We start from the raw sequence: 15,422 nt of genomic DNA on the forward strand, positions 1-15,422 counted from the left end.
GAGTCACTTCCAGGTTCTGCGAGCGCTTCCGGGTCGTCGACCTATCTCTGCGCGCTCTGCGGCGGCCGGAGAGGAGGTCGGGAAAGTAGCTACCTCCTGTTGGGCTCCTGACGGTGCCGCTTCTGTCTTCTCCGCGGCGGGAAGCGCCTTTTCCACAGGTATTGAGTCACCCCCTACAGCAGGGATTGCGTTGGGTCTTTTGCGAGGGCCTTTTCCGCTCGGGGTCGGCCCGTTACCGACTTCGCTGCCGCGCTGGCCTTGCGGCGGTGCCCCAGGATGGGAAGGGAAGGGAGGCGGCCGGGAGACGCTTGCGTCCTGTGGCGGGAGGCTTGTTGTCTGCTGGGCGCCAGCTGAACGGTCCTGGAGGAGGTCGTGAGCCCAGCACCGTATTTTTAGCCAGGCGGATGTCTTAAAGCATCTTAGGGTGATTTTTCCCCCTGGAATATCGGGGGAATTCCTTAAGTGTACTATTCTTGTGTTTCTTCCCTTGTTTAAAGTCTGCCTTTCCCACCTCGTGTGAACTCTGACACGAATGAATTTACACTGAATGGTTTGCTCAAGAAAGACTATCAGGTTACTTTCGAACGTGAGTCTTCTAATTTAATTTTGTAAACTGCGAAATGAAGTAGTACTAAATTTGTGGCTGGTACCATATCTAAAAGAACGGAGCATTTCACAAGGAATTTTTAGAAATCTGGGATTATTAAAGCAAGTAACTTCAACAAACATTTAAATAAGTTATAGGTATTTTTAAAATTATTTTTACTGAGTTATAGTTGACTTACAATATATTAGTTTTACGTGTAGGACATAATGATTAAATTATTTGTCAAAAGGATCCCTACAATATGTCTAGGTAACATTCATCACCAGTCAAAAAATGTTTTTTCTTATGGTGAGGGCTTGTAAGATCTACTCTCTTAGCAACTTTCAAATATGCAATACAGTATTATTAACTGTAGTCTCCATGCTGTACGTTACATTTCCATGACTTTTTTATTTTGTATTTGGAAGTTTGTACCTTTTGATCCCCTTCACCCATCCTTCCCCCAACCCCCAATCTTATCTTCTATCTGTGAGCCTAGTTTTTTTTTAGATTCCACATGTAAGTGAGATCACGTGATACTTGTTTTTCTGTAACTTACCTCACTTCGCGTTATGCGCTCGAAGGCCATCAGCATTGTCCCAAATGGCAAGATCAGCTTTTTTAATGTATGAATAATATTCCATTATGTGTATATGTAGGTGTGTGTATTTGTGTGTATAGTGTGCGTGTGTGTGTATACACACACACCTCCACATCTTTATCCATTCATCATCGATAGACACTTAGGCTGTTGTAAATAATGCTTCAGTGAAAAAAAAAGTGTGTATATCTTTTTGGCTTAGTGTTTTCTTTTTCCTCACATAAATACCCAAAAGTGGAAATGCTGAAATACATGACAGTTGTGTTTGATTTTTTTTGACCAACCTCTGTACTGTTCTCCATATTGGCTGCACCAATTTACGTTCCCACCAACAATGCACAAGGTCTCCCTTTTCTCCCCATCCTCACCAATACTTGTTATTTCTTGTCTGTTTGATAATAGCCATTCTAATGTGTATGAAGTGATATCTCATTGTAGTTTTGATTTGCATTACCCTGATGATTAGTGATGATTATCTTTTCATACACCTGTTGGCCACCTGGATGTCTTTGGAAAAATGTCTTTTCTGATACTCTGTCATTTTTGAATTGGGTGGCTTGCTTTTTTCCTGTTTGAGCTGTTTATATCTTTTGGATATTAAAATCCCTGATCAGATACATGATATGCAAGTATTTTCTCCCAGTCTGAAGGTTACCTTGTCATTTAGGGATTTTTTGTTGTCTTTTATATCTAATTATATATATTATATCATTTTGAAATGCTTTACTGTATTTGTATATGTTCATTGTTCTCAACATTTCAGTTAAGGTGTCCTGATCAGCTCAGTTTAATATTTAACTCATATATTATGTATTTTTAGCATATATGTAAACATACATATATGTATACATATATACATGTATTATAAAGTCAATTTTTAAAGTATTTTAAATTTCTATTTTATATCAACTGCATTTTTTTTGACCCCCATTACCAGTTTCTCCAATCCTCCACTCTTCACCCCTGGCAACCACCAATCTGTCTCTGTGAGCTTGGGGGGGTTTTTAGTTTGTTGTAAACATTTCACATGTAAGGCAGATGATTTGGTATTTGTCTTTTTCTCTGACTTATTTCATTTAGTATAATTCCCTTGAGGTCCACTCATGCCGTAACACTTTGCAAGATTTCTTTTTTTAAGTTGGAATAATAAACCACTGTGTATATATGTCAGTGTCTTTATCCAGACATCCATCAGTGGACTCTTAGGTTGTTTTCATATCTTGGCTATTGTAAATAGTTCTACAGTGAATGTGGGGGTGCATATATCTTTTCCAGTTAGTGTTTTCATTTTTTTGTAATAAATATCCAAAAGTGGATTGCTGGATCATTTGGTGTTCTTTTTTAGTTTTTTGAGGAACCTCCATACTGTTTTACATAGTGGCTGCACCAGTGTACCTTCCTGACAGCAGTGCACAAGGCTTCCCTTTAATCCACATCCTCACCAACACTTAACTGTTTCCTAACATTTTCATAGTAGCAGTTCTAACAAGTGTGAGGTGATATCTCATTGCGGTTTTTTTCCAAGCAAAAATAACACTTTATTGACATATTATTACCAGTATAGTTGACATGTTGACGTATTATTACCAAAATAGTAAAATATATGATGATATATAACATATATTGGCAATATAACAATACAAAGGATGGATTTTTTTTTTAATTGAAGTATAGTCAGTTTACAGTGTGTCAACTCCAGTGTAATGTTTCAGTCATGGATATACATACATATATTCGTTTTCATTTTTTTTCATTAAAGGTTACTACAGGATATTGAAATAGTTCCCTGTGCTATACAGAAGAAACCTGCTGTTTATCTGTTTGTATTTAGTTATTATTTGCAGATCTCAAATTCCCAATTTATCCCTTCACACCTCATTTTCCCCCGGTAACCATAAGTTTGTTTTCTCTCTCTGAGTCTGTTTCTGTCTTATAGATAAGTTCATTAGTGGCTTGTTTTTCTTTTTTTGGATTCCACATATGAGTGACATCATTGGTATTTTTCTTTCTCTCTGGTTTACTTCACTTAGAATGACAATCATCTCCATGTCCATCCATGTTGCTGCAAATGGCATTATTTTATTATTTTTTATGGCTTAGTAGTAGTCCATTATATAAATACACAAGAACTGCTTTACCCAGTCATCTGTCAGTGGGCATTTAGGTTGTTTCCATGTCTTGGCTATTGTAAATAGTGCTGCTGTGAACATTGAGGTTCATGTATCTTTGAATTAAGGTTCCCTCAATATATGCTCAGGAGTGGGATTGCTGAATCATGTGGTAAGTGTATTTTCAGTCTTTTGATGAATCTGTATACTGTTTTCCATAATGGCTGCACCAAACTGCATTCCCACCAACTTTGTAGGAGGGTTCCCTTTTCTCTGCAGCCTCTCTGGCATTTATCATTTGTGGACTTTTGAATGATGCCCATTCTGACTGGTGTAAGTTAATACCTCATTGTAGCTTTGATTTGCATTTCTCTGATAATTAGCAATATTGAGCATTTTTTCATGTGCTTATTTGCCATCTGTCTGTCTTCATTGAAGAATTTCTTGTTTTTGTCTTCTGCCCATTTTTGGATTGGGTTGTTTGTTTTTTTCTTATTAAGTTGTATGAGATGTTTATATATTCTGGAAATTAAGCCCTTGTCAGACTCATCTTTTGCATCCATTCTGTATGTATCCATCCCATTCTGTATGTTGTCTTTTTCTTTTGCTTATGGTTTCCTTTGCTGTGTAAAAGCTTACAAGTTTAATTAGATCCCATTTGATTTTTTGGTTTTTGGGGGGGTTTTTGCTTCTATTTCTGTTGCCTGAGTAAACTGCCTTGGGAGAACATTGCGAGGATTTATGTCTGAAAATATTTTGCCTATGTTGTCCTCCAGGATGTTTGCAGTGTCTTATCTTATATTTAAGTCTTTAAGCCATTATGAGTTTATTTTTTAGTATGCTGTGAGAGTGTTGTAACGTCATTGACTTACATATGGCTGTCCAGCTGTCCCAGTGCCACTTGCTGAAGGGACTGTCTTTTCTGCATTGTATATTCTTGCTCTCTTTGTTGTAGATTAATTCACCATAAGTGGGTGGGTTTATTTCTGGACTTTCCTGTTCCATTGATCTATGTGTCTGTTTTTGTGCCAGTACCATACTATTTTGATGACTGTAGCTTTGTAATATAGTATGAAGTCAGGGACCATGATTCCACCAGCTCTGTTCTTTGTCAAGATTGTTTTGGCTATCAGGGTTTTTGTGTGTCCATATAAATTTTAACATTTATTTGCTTCAGCTCTTTGAGAAATGTTATTGGTAATTTGATCAGGAGTGTATTGAATCTGTATATTTCCTTGGGTAGTATGACCATTTTAACAATATTGATTCTTCCAATCCAAAAACATGGTATATCTTTCTTTCCATTTGTTTGTATCATGTTCAGTTTCCTTTATCAGTGTCTTATAGTTTTCAAAGCACAGGTCTTTTGCCTCCTTGGGTAGGTTTATTCCTGGGTATTTTATTCTTTTTGGTGTGATGGTAAATGGTATTGTTCCCTTACTTTCTTTTTCTGTTATTTAGTTGTTTTAGTGTATAGAAATGCAGCTGACTTCTAAATATTAGTTTTGTATCCTGTATTTTACCAAATTCATTGATGAGTTCTAGTAGTTTTCTGGTCACTTCTTTAGGGTTTTCTATGTATAGTGTCATATTATTTGCAGACAATGACAGTTTAACTTCTTCGTTTCCAATTTGGATTCCTTTCATTTCTTTTTCTTCTCTCTTTGCTGTGGCTAAGACTTCCAAAACTATGTTGAATAAATGTGGCAAGAGTGGACATCCTTGTCTTGTTCCTGATCTAAGAGGAAGTGCTTTTTGGCTTTTCCCTGTTAAGTGTGATATTAGCTTGTATATGGCCTTTATTTGTTAAGGTATGTTCCGTCTTTTCTCATGTTCTGGAGAGTTTCTATCATAAATGGATGTTGAATTTTATCAAAAGCTTTTTCTGCATATACTGAGATGATCATACGGTTTTTATTTGTGAATTTGTTAATGTGGTGAATCACATAGATTGGTTTGCAGATATTGAAAAATCCCTGTATCTCTGGGATAAATCCCACTTGATCATGGTGTATGGTCCTTTTAATGCATTCTTGCTCGTATTTTGATTAGGATTTTTGTATCTATATTCATAAGTAATATTTGCCTGTAATTTTCTTTTTGTGTGATATCTTTGTTATTGGGGGGGGGTTTTTGGTATCAAGGTGATGATGGCCTCGTAGAACGAGTTTGGAAGTGTTCCTTTCTCTGCAGTTTTTTGGAATAGTTTAAGAAGGATTGGTGTTAAGCTTTCTGTAAATGTTTGGTAGAATTCATCTAATAAGCCGTCTGGTCTTAGACTTTTGTTAGTCAGGAGTTTTTAAATTACTGATTCAATTTCAGTGCTAGTAATTGGTCAGTTCACGTTATCAGTTTTTTCCTGGTTCTATCTTGCCAAATTGTACCTTTCTAAGAAATAATCCATTTTTTCTACATTGACCTTTTTGTTGGCATATAATTGCTCATAGTAGCCTCTTACGATCTCTTGTATTTCTGTATTGTCAGTTGTAACTTCTCCTTATTCATTTCTGATCTTATTAATTAGGCCCTCCTTTTTTTTCGAGTCAGACTAAAGGTTTATCAATTTTTTATCTTTTCAGAGAACCAGCTTTTAGTTTCATTGATCATTTCTATTGTTTTTTTAGTCTGTATTTCATTTATTTCTGGTGTAGTCTTTATGGGTTCTTTTCTTTCTGGTAACTTTGGATTTTGTTTGTTCTTCTTTCTCTAGCTGCTTTAGGTGTAAGTTTAGATTTTTATTTGAGATTTTTCTTGTTTCCTGAGGTAAGCTTGTATTGCTATAAACTTCCCTCTGAGAACTGCTTTTTCTGCATCTGAGACGTTTTGAATCATTGTGTTTTTGTTTTCATTTGTCTCAGATTTCCTCTTTGATTTCTTCAGTTATCTATTGGTTGTTTTTTTCTTAATATTTCATTGTTGTATTATTTAACTGGGGGGGGGGAGTAATTACATTTATTTATATTTTTTAGAGGAGGTACTGGGGATTGAACCCAGGACCTCATGCATGCTAAACATGGACTCTACCACTTGAGCTATTCCCTCCTCCCTGCATTGTTTGTTTAGTAGCATATTGTTTAGCCTCCACATGTTTCCAGTTTTTGCAGCTTTTTTTCTTGTAGTTGATTTCTAACCTTATAGCATTGTGGTCAGAAAAGATGCTTGGTACGACTTCAGTTTTCTTAAAGTTGCTGAGGCTAGCTTTGTGATCAGCATGTGGTCAGTTCTGGAGAATGTGTGTGTGCACTTGAGAAGAATGTGTATTCTGTTGCTTTCAGAGAGAATGCTCTATAGATAACAGTCAAGTCCATCTGGTCTAATGCATTATTTAGGGCCTGTGTTTCCTTACTGATTTTGTCTGGATGATCTCTCCACTGATGTAAGTGGAGTATTAAGGTCCCCCATTATTATTGTGTTATTGTCGATTTCTCCTTGTTGTCTCTTAACAATTGCATTATATGTTGAGGTGCTCCTATGTTGAGTGCATATATATTTACAGTTGTTATATTCTCTTCTTGGATTGATCCTTAAGCATTATGTAATGTCCGTCTTTGTTTTTTGTAACAGTCTATCTTAAAATCTGTTATCTGTAATATAAGTATTGGTATCCCAGCTTTCTTTAGGTTTCCATTTGCATGGAATATTTTTTTCCATCCCCTTACTTTCAACCTGCATGTGTCTCTAGCTCTTGTAGACAGCATATATATGAGTCTTGTTTTTGTATCCATATAGCCAGTCTGTGTCTTTTGGAGTCAGATGCACTACTGTTGCACCACGAGGTCAGCCAGTCCTATGTCTTTTGGTTGGAGTGTTCAATCCATCTACATTTAATGTAGATATCGATACGTATGTTCTTATTGCCATTTTGTTAATTATTTTGGGTTAGTTTTTGTAGGGTTGTTTTTTTTTTTCTATTTTCTATTTTCTTGTGCTTTGATGACTAGAGAAGTTCCTTTAACATTTGTTGTAAAGCTGGTTCGGAGGTGCAGAATTCTTTTAGCCTTGATATATCTGAAACTTTTGACTTCTCCCTCAAATCTGAATGAGAGCCTTGCTGAATAGAGTATTCTTAGTAGTAAGTTTTTCACTTTCATCACTTAAATATATTGTGCCACTCCCTTCTGGCCTGAAGAGTTTGTGCTGAAAAATCAGCTGATAACCTTATGGGAGTTCCCTTGTATGTTACTTGTTGCTTTTCTCTTGCTGATTTTAGTATTTTCTCCTTATCATTAATTTTTGTCAGTTTGATTACTGTGTGCCTTGTTGTGTTCGTCTTTGGGTTGATCTTGTCAGGACCTCTCTGCTTCCTGGACTTGGGTGACTGTTTCCTTTCACAAGTTAAGTTTTTGGTTATTATCTCTTCAAAAATTTTCTCAGGTTCTTTCTCTTCTCTTCCTGGGACCCTTATAATGCAGATATTAGTGTGCTTCATGTTGTCCGAAAGTTCTCTTAAACTATCATCATTTTCATTCTTTTTTCTTGGTTCTACAGTGGTGATTTCTACTACTCTGTCTTCTAGCTCCCTGATCTATTCTTCTGCCTCATTTAGTCTATTCTTGGTTCCTTCTACTGTGTTATTCATTTCAGTAATTTTATTCTTCAACTCTGGGTATTCTTTGTATTTTCCAGCTCTTTGCTGAAAACTTCAGTTTGCATCTATACTTCTCTTGAGTTCTCTGAACATCTTCACCATCATTACTCTAAACTCTTTCTTGGATAAACTGCCTATCTCATCACTTATTTCTTTTTCTTGGATTTTTATCTTGTGCCTTGGCCTGGGAGATACTCCTTTACTGCCTCATGTTGTCTATCTTTCTGTTTTTTAGGTAGGTTAGTTACTTGCTCAGCCTTGGAGAGGTGGCCCTCTGTGGGAGACGTCCTTTGCGTCCCAGCAGTACACTCCTCTCTTATCACCCGAGGGCCAGGGTCCAGCGTAGAGTCTGGCCTGTGTTTGTGGATTCCTTCCACAGGCTTTGGGATTATTGTTTTCTCATTTCTGGTATCTGCCCCCTGGTGGATGAGGCTGGACTAGAGGCTTATGCAGGGTTCCTGGCAGGAGGAGCTGGTGCCTGCCCACTGCTGGGTGAAGCTTGGTCCTGGACCTCTGGTGGGTAAGGGTGTGTCCAGAGGCTTTTGTGGCTCAGGAAGTCTGCTGATGGGGGGGCTGTGTTCCCACCCAGTGTGTTGTTTGGCCTGAGGCTTCCCAGCCCTTAAGCCTACAGGCTGTTGGGTGGGGCTGGGTCTTGGTGCTAATGATCCAATCAAGATCCCAGCCTCCAGGAAAGCTCATGTGGATGGGCACTCTGGGAACATCCGACATCAGCTTTTATGTCCCCTGGGTAAGGCGCAGCCATCCCCTACATCCCCAGGAGAACTTCCAAAACCAGCAGGCACGTCTGGCCCAGGTTCCTATGAAATCACCATCTCTGCCTTTGGCCCTGGTGTACCTGAGATTCTGTGTACACATCCCCAGAGAATGAAGTCCCTGTTTCCCCCAGTCCCGTGGGGCTCCCGAAGTTAAGCCCCCAGTGGCCTACAAAACCATATGTCCTGGGGTCTCCTCCTCCTGGGCTGGGGCGCCTGACTTGGGGCTCAGAACTCTCACTCCTGTGGGAGGGCCTTTGTGAATTAATTGTTCTTTAGCTTGTGGGTCACCCACCTTGGGGGTATGAGGCTTAGTTATATCACAAGCACGCCCTTCCTGACAGCCCACTGTTTTTCCCTCTCTGTTTCTAGTGAAGATCTTTTTTGCTAGGCTCCAGTCTTTTTTCTTAATGGCTTCTCAGCAGGCGGCTGTGGTTTTGTTGTAATCGAGAGGAGAGGCGAACTTGTGGTCTAACTACTCCCCCATCTTGACTGAAAATCCTCCAAGAGTCGGAGGTTTTCATTGCTTTAGTTCTCTCAGGAAAGTAGAAAAGTTACAATAAATGCATCTAAGTATAATATAATTTGATATTAGCATTTTGACTTATCACCAAGTTTATTCACTAAAAAATACTTTTTTATACCATTCAGTAATAAGATTAGTAGTGGTGTTGTTGTTGTTGTTATTGTTATTATTATTTAAGCTGGTACATGAAACAACCTGGATAAATTTCTAAAACATTTTAAAGAGAAGACACACACACACAAAAGAATACATATTGTAAGACTTTATTTACATAAAATTCAAGAATAGACATAACTGATATTTGATGAGAGAAACGAGAATAGTTATTATCTGCTTTTTTTTTTTTTAAGGTAAGCACTGGAAGTATAAATTTGCAAGTCAGTAGCAGATAAAAGTGTTTAAAGCCGGAAGCCTGGATGAGGTAAGTGAGGGAGGAAAGCATATAGAGAAGACAGAAGTCAAATTGCTGAGGAGCAGCCAATAAAAGGAAATAAGGAACAGTAGTAGCCAGTGAGGCAGGGGAGAAAACGGAGTGTGAGGTCCCAAAAGCCAAAGAAAAGGCTTCAGGAAGGCAGAAGCGATCTGATGCTCACAAGCTGATGTGTAATGTGAAGACTGGTAACGCACCATTATTTTTGCTGAGTTTGACCGGATGATTACTCCTTGAATCTCTCTCTCTTGTCCAGCTCTAAACTGACGGTGCCGTGAGGTCAGGGATCTTACATGTAACGTGTAGTAGAAGCTCAGCATTTGTCGAATCTTTTCTGCTGCCACTCCCTTGGGGCCCTCATCCCTCAAATATGCCTAATCTTGCAAGCACGTTCTTCACATCGCTGCCTGTTTGTCTGATGTTTCCAGGCTTGAATGCTTCGGGGGCTCCCAATTACCTGCTCTGTATAACCCTGGCACCGCTCCTGATGAACAAAGCCATCCTTGTCATCTTTTTCAGCCTCGTGTCCTACTACTTCCTGTCCATACTCACACCCAAAACAGGAACAATTTATAGTTCTTGCTACCAAGTGTATTAGTTCTTACTTCTATGGATATACTTATTCTGGCTTTTTCAGCCTAAGATGACTTTCCCCCTGCGCTTGGGCAGAGTCTACCTTGAAGAATCAGGAAGCTTTTGTGAGCCAACCCATTCATCAGCAGGCAGCCGCCACAGGACACCGTGCGTCTCTCTTATCACAGTTCTTAGTCTCTAACTTTTTTATAGGCATAGGCGTGTTACCTTCTCTAAAGTATAAATTTTTTAGGGTCAGCAGTTATTTTTATTCCTCATCCTCTCCATGGTACCTATCACAGTGCTGTCTTCTTGGTAGGCACGCAAGTGTGAGCAAAGATTGGATCAGTGGCTGGACAGTAAGAAAGAAAGTGGTACATAGTTCTAGAACTAGGTCAAAATGTAGACATTTGAAAGAAATGGCAAAGATGTATGCTTTAATATATATCTATACTTTGTGTAAGGATGAAAAATGTATGTCAAAGTAACTGGAAAAATACAAACATCATTTTTAATTGTTTCTTGTAATTCCTACATTACATAGTAACTTACAATGTTTTCCTTTATTTTAAAATACTTTTAATATTACGTTTTTAGAACATCAATGCAAGCCTGAATAAGAAAAAGAATTTATCCCTCCTGAGCCATGGCCTATCAGTTGTACAGGAATACCACTTTGGGAAACAGTCTTCAGGAGAGCCTCGATGAGCTCATACAGGTGGGAGACTAAAAATCAACACTTCCTATAGATGGTCCATAGTAATTCTTGTTATACCCCATCTCCCAGGCAAAGAGATACACTGACCCAGCAAGTCAGTCATTCAGGTGAATAACCTCAGCTTGCTGTGATTATACCATCCTTGCTGTGGGATATGAAATATAATGAGTGTGGAGTTAGCTGATTTTCAAAGATGGTTGTTGGTTTTCAAAGAATTATGACATTTGATGTAGCTTTACAATAATTTTGGATGCGTTAACATAAGTCTTTAGCTTTTAATAAGTTTTGAATTTACATTCTAATTTTAGAAAAATTAACCTTTTTATGTAAATCTGTCGTCTAACAATATATTAACGTTTATTGTCATATACAGTTTGAGCTTTGATGAGATTCATTAGATTTTTTAAAACATGATTGGTCCTAGGTTTCTTATTTAAAAGAAGCTTTTTTCCTTTAAGTTACTGAATACCTCTTTACAGACACGCTGAAGGAGTGGTAGACAGAGTTGTCTAAGGAATTCCAATCTAGCGGCTCTGGGTAACCTCAGTTATGTCTTAGGTACTACCTAAAAGTACTATGTAATTACTACCCAATGGTCTGTCTGGTTCTTCCCTAAGGACTTACCATTCTTTCTTCTTCTTGCAGTCTCAGCAGATTACTCCTCAACTTGCCCTTCAAGTTCTGCTTCAGTTTGATAAGGCTATTAATTCAGCGTTGGCACAGCGGGTGAGGAACAGAGTGAATTTCAGGGTAAGGACACTGTTTTAAGGGAGGAAGGTTGCATCAATGGGGATTGGGGGGGGGGGGGGGAGGAAGGACCTGTTCCCTCCCTTGCCAGGAGTGGAATTTCCTATAATCCAGATCAAAAGTTGCTCACCCAAGTATGATTTTTTTTAACCCATGTACATTTTTGGTTCTTTCTAACTGCTTTTAGGCATATAAATTTCTTTTATCAACTTCTATGTTTCATACCTGAATATGTGTGTATGTGGGTATCACATTATGACTGTATTCAGATGCTTCTGTCACACTCTTCAAGTTAGCTTTTCATGTTCAGATACATCTTTAAAATAAGACGGACGATAATACTGTACTTCAGCTGAGGTAAGTCACAGGATTATATTTAATGTTTCCAGGACTGCCCTGCTTGTGCACAAAGTCTGTACATAGAAATTCACATGAACTTTCATAATGTAGCCACATGAGGGCAGTAGAAATACACAAATGTCCATTCTACTTCAGCTTTCAGTGCTGAAAATAGATTTTAACTCTTCCCTGAGAAAGTTTATGATTTTTTTTTCTTCAAATGATAGGATGAAAATTAAGGGAAAGCTGAAGCTAATAATACTATTTTAAGAATTATGTATTTGGTTTCTTATAATTGCCTGGAGAAAAATGTGACAGCATAAAATGAATTTTCATGATTTCTCTAAATATTTTGTTTTAAAGGGCTCTCTAAACACATACCGATTCTGCGATAACGTGTGGACTTTTGTATTGAATGATGTTGAATTCAGAGAGGTGACAGAACTCATTAAAGTGGATAAAGTGAAAATTGTAGCCTGTGATGGTAAAAGTAAGTGCTTAACTAAGTGCTGTGAAAGCAGAGCTACTTGAAATCTTGTCTTCATGAATCTTTAGAAAATTGTCATCCAAAGTTGGGGGAAACGGCCTATGATCCACACCCAGAGAGCTGGATTCTCTCAGCAAGATTCTGAATAATAGCCTTTTACTGACTTAACGTATAAATTTCATGACACACAGATTATGTCCACAGGTTGAACTGGATCGGGGGGGGGGGGGCTGGGGGGAGCACTTTCATAAGCTTTTCTTCCCTATTTCAGTTGCAGAGTCAAAGTGCTTACTTTTTTTCAAGAAAGTAGTTAACCTCAGCAGTTCTGTGGTTTCTGTGTTGCTGGCTACCTTATACATTTTATATTGCAGACCTAGGAACTTGTGCGGGTCCTTAAATGTTTCAAAACTGGAGATAACGTATCACCTTTTAATATTTTGCTGTATGCCTTTCCTGTCTTTATATATATTTATATATATATACACAAACATATATTCTGTGTATATATATATATATATTTGTTCTCACATTAAGTCATTAACTAGTCTCTTAAGCCTGATTTTTCATAGCTACCTAAAATTATGCCTTTAGCCCTTTTGAAAGAAACTTTACACTTAGATGACTTTTTGAGGATCAGATACTTTGTTCCTTGCTGTAACAGCAAAAAAGATCTGTAGGCTTTTTTTTTTTTTTTAACAGTTTCTAGATTACAAATGATAATATTTCTCTGTCAGATAATGTATACTTCTTTTCATGCCTTATAATTTAGGCTAATAGCATCCTCATAACCCTTAGTAAAATCTGAGCATCACTGTATAATTTCTAGACTTCTATCAAAATGAGTTAATGATGTAGCCCAGTACTCTTCATAAAACTTTTGTACTGATGGAAATGTTCTCCGTCTAGTCTCTCCAACAGCCACAACTGGCTATTAAGCACTTCAGATTTCCCAGTTGCCCTAAAACATTTCGGCTTATAATTTTTATTTTATTGTATTAGTTACCTTTACATAGCCACGTGCGGCTAGCCAGTGGCCGCCGTGCTGGCCAGCACAGATGCAGACTGCTGGAGTCTCTGTTTCAGTCACTTGAAACATACAGCCTGTGAACCAAAAAGTGGGTAAGACCCCTGAGCAAACTGTATATCAAAATATGTATTTCACTTACCAGAGCGCCAGCGTGCTGGTCCCTAGAATATATTTCTGTTGCTTAAAAATAGAAGACCGCATCCCTTGAAGTCTGAACAGACAAAGTACACAGCAGTGCGCCTGCCCCACCTGCAGCACAGCGGGGTGACTGAGCATCGAAGAGAAAACTGTGGCATGCTCGCAAACAGCTTAGACTGTGCGCTGAACACTCTGTGTCAGTAGAGACGACTACAGTCAATCATTAAAATACAAACTGGTTGTGGTATTTAGTGGTAGAAGTTTACCTAAGTAATACCTTTCCTAAGCAGTCAGATAAATGCAGCAGTACAATGAGATAAGCCTGTTTTTCCTAAAAATCAGCTTCCTTAAAAGTCAGTTGCTAATATAGATGCAGAGAAAAAGTTGTTATAGTGCCTAGAATTTAGGTTTGTTCCTCACAAGGAATTAAATAACAATTCTCTTCTGATTATATGTTTGTTACAGTCCTTCGTGGTTTTGCAGTTTGACATAGTAGAAGACCTAAAAAAATTAAGTAGCAGTTATATGAACCGAATGTAATACAAGTTGATTTTTCTCGCAGATAAATATGGAGGGCCAACGCTAACCTTCCTTTCCAACCTTGTCTCCCCTACTTCCCCATCCTGCTCACCAGCACCACCATTAGTTCTTGTTTTGCTTTTTAAAGATTTTCTCAAAATATTTAAATCTTTCTCTCCTCTGTTTCCCAGATACTGGCTCCAATACTACAGAATGAATAGAAAAAAATGGCTTTTTTTAATGCCATCTTCTGTTATTGCTCACCGCTTTTTGAAGAGAAGCATAGAAGAGACTTTTTTTTAATTTATTCTAGCATTGGAGAGATGACTACACTGTGCTGTACTATGTGAGAGTTCCAGTAGAGAGAAGCTTGTAACGCTGCACCCTCTTACCTCACCTTTATTATACAGCATGAAGAAGCAGGCCATTTTTTTTTTAAGACAAATCAAACATTGTTTCCTTCGTAAGACTATTCTTTAATAAACTCCTTTTAAACCTCAATGTGAGTAAATAACTGCTAGGGCTAGTAAAGCTAGCAGTATGAAGACTGTAGCCTTGCAAGGGAAATCAGAAAATGTGTTCGCTTCAGTAAAGTCAAGTTAGTTTTATCAGTTGTAACTTTCAGTGATAAAAGCATTAAGGGGGGGGGGGCAAAACCAAACTCTGGATTGGAACTTTCCTTAGAAAAAACACTTTTTTAAAATTACGAAACCAAGGGTAATGACTGGTGTGAAAAAACCTAAGTACAACTCAATAAGGAAAAATTAGACAATCTTTAGACAGCTTCTGGAGCCAAAACAAAAACTAAGAAACCTACTTCCAGCAAAATAGTTTTTACGCAACATGCAAATTATTTCTTGAATTGGCCCTACAAGTTTCATTTAGAATGCTCTACATCTTACCTTTATAGACTTTCCACAAAGTGTTCTAGTACACGTATGCCACGTGTGTGTGCACTGGAAGGAAAAGAGTTTCCCTGTCAGCCTAGGAAGGAATATATGACAAAGAATGTGGCATTTCTAAAACAACACAGAGGAAGAATGTCAGGTGCCAGCTAACTGAGGAACTTAAATTTAGCAGCTGAGTATAGATAAATCAAATCCAACCAAGGTCTGGCCCTGTTTACCGTTCAGTAAAAATAGGCTTTTACACCCTGTGGTCGACCCCAGCTCAACTCATTTCATTTGAATGTATACCCGTTTGCAAATTTTAAATCCTGTCACTGGTGTCAATAGATTGTGCTTACAAAAGATACAGAAGCA

General features: G+C 38.0%; 1 protein-coding gene across 2 annotated transcripts; it reads left to right on the top strand.

The window, feature by feature from the left end:
- Positions 1–4: 4 nt before the first annotated feature.
- GTF2A2 (general transcription factor IIA subunit 2) lies at positions 5–14,661 on the top strand. Of its 2 annotated transcripts, XM_014557292.2 has the most exons (6): positions 12–158; positions 9,533–9,603; positions 10,783–10,903; positions 11,549–11,653; positions 12,353–12,479; positions 14,352–14,661. In XM_014557292.2, exons 3-6 carry the CDS (start codon positions 10,832–10,834, stop codon positions 14,375–14,377), a joined length of 330 nt encoding a protein of 109 aa, XP_014412778.1. In that variant the 5' UTR covers positions 12–158; positions 9,533–9,603; positions 10,783–10,831; the 3' UTR covers positions 14,378–14,661. The 2 variants fall into 2 exon arrangements, with proteins under 2 accessions (XP_006182401.1, XP_014412778.1); XM_006182339.3 differs by lacking the exon at positions 9,533–9,603 and having other exon boundaries at positions 5–158.
- Positions 14,662–15,422: the final 761 nt, after the last annotated feature.

The sequence above is a fragment of the Camelus ferus genome, chromosome 6 (genome assembly GCF_009834535.1).
Source record: "Camelus ferus isolate YT-003-E chromosome 6, BCGSAC_Cfer_1.0, whole genome shotgun sequence".
Lineage (NCBI taxonomy): Eukaryota > Metazoa > Chordata > Mammalia > Artiodactyla > Camelidae > Camelus > Camelus ferus.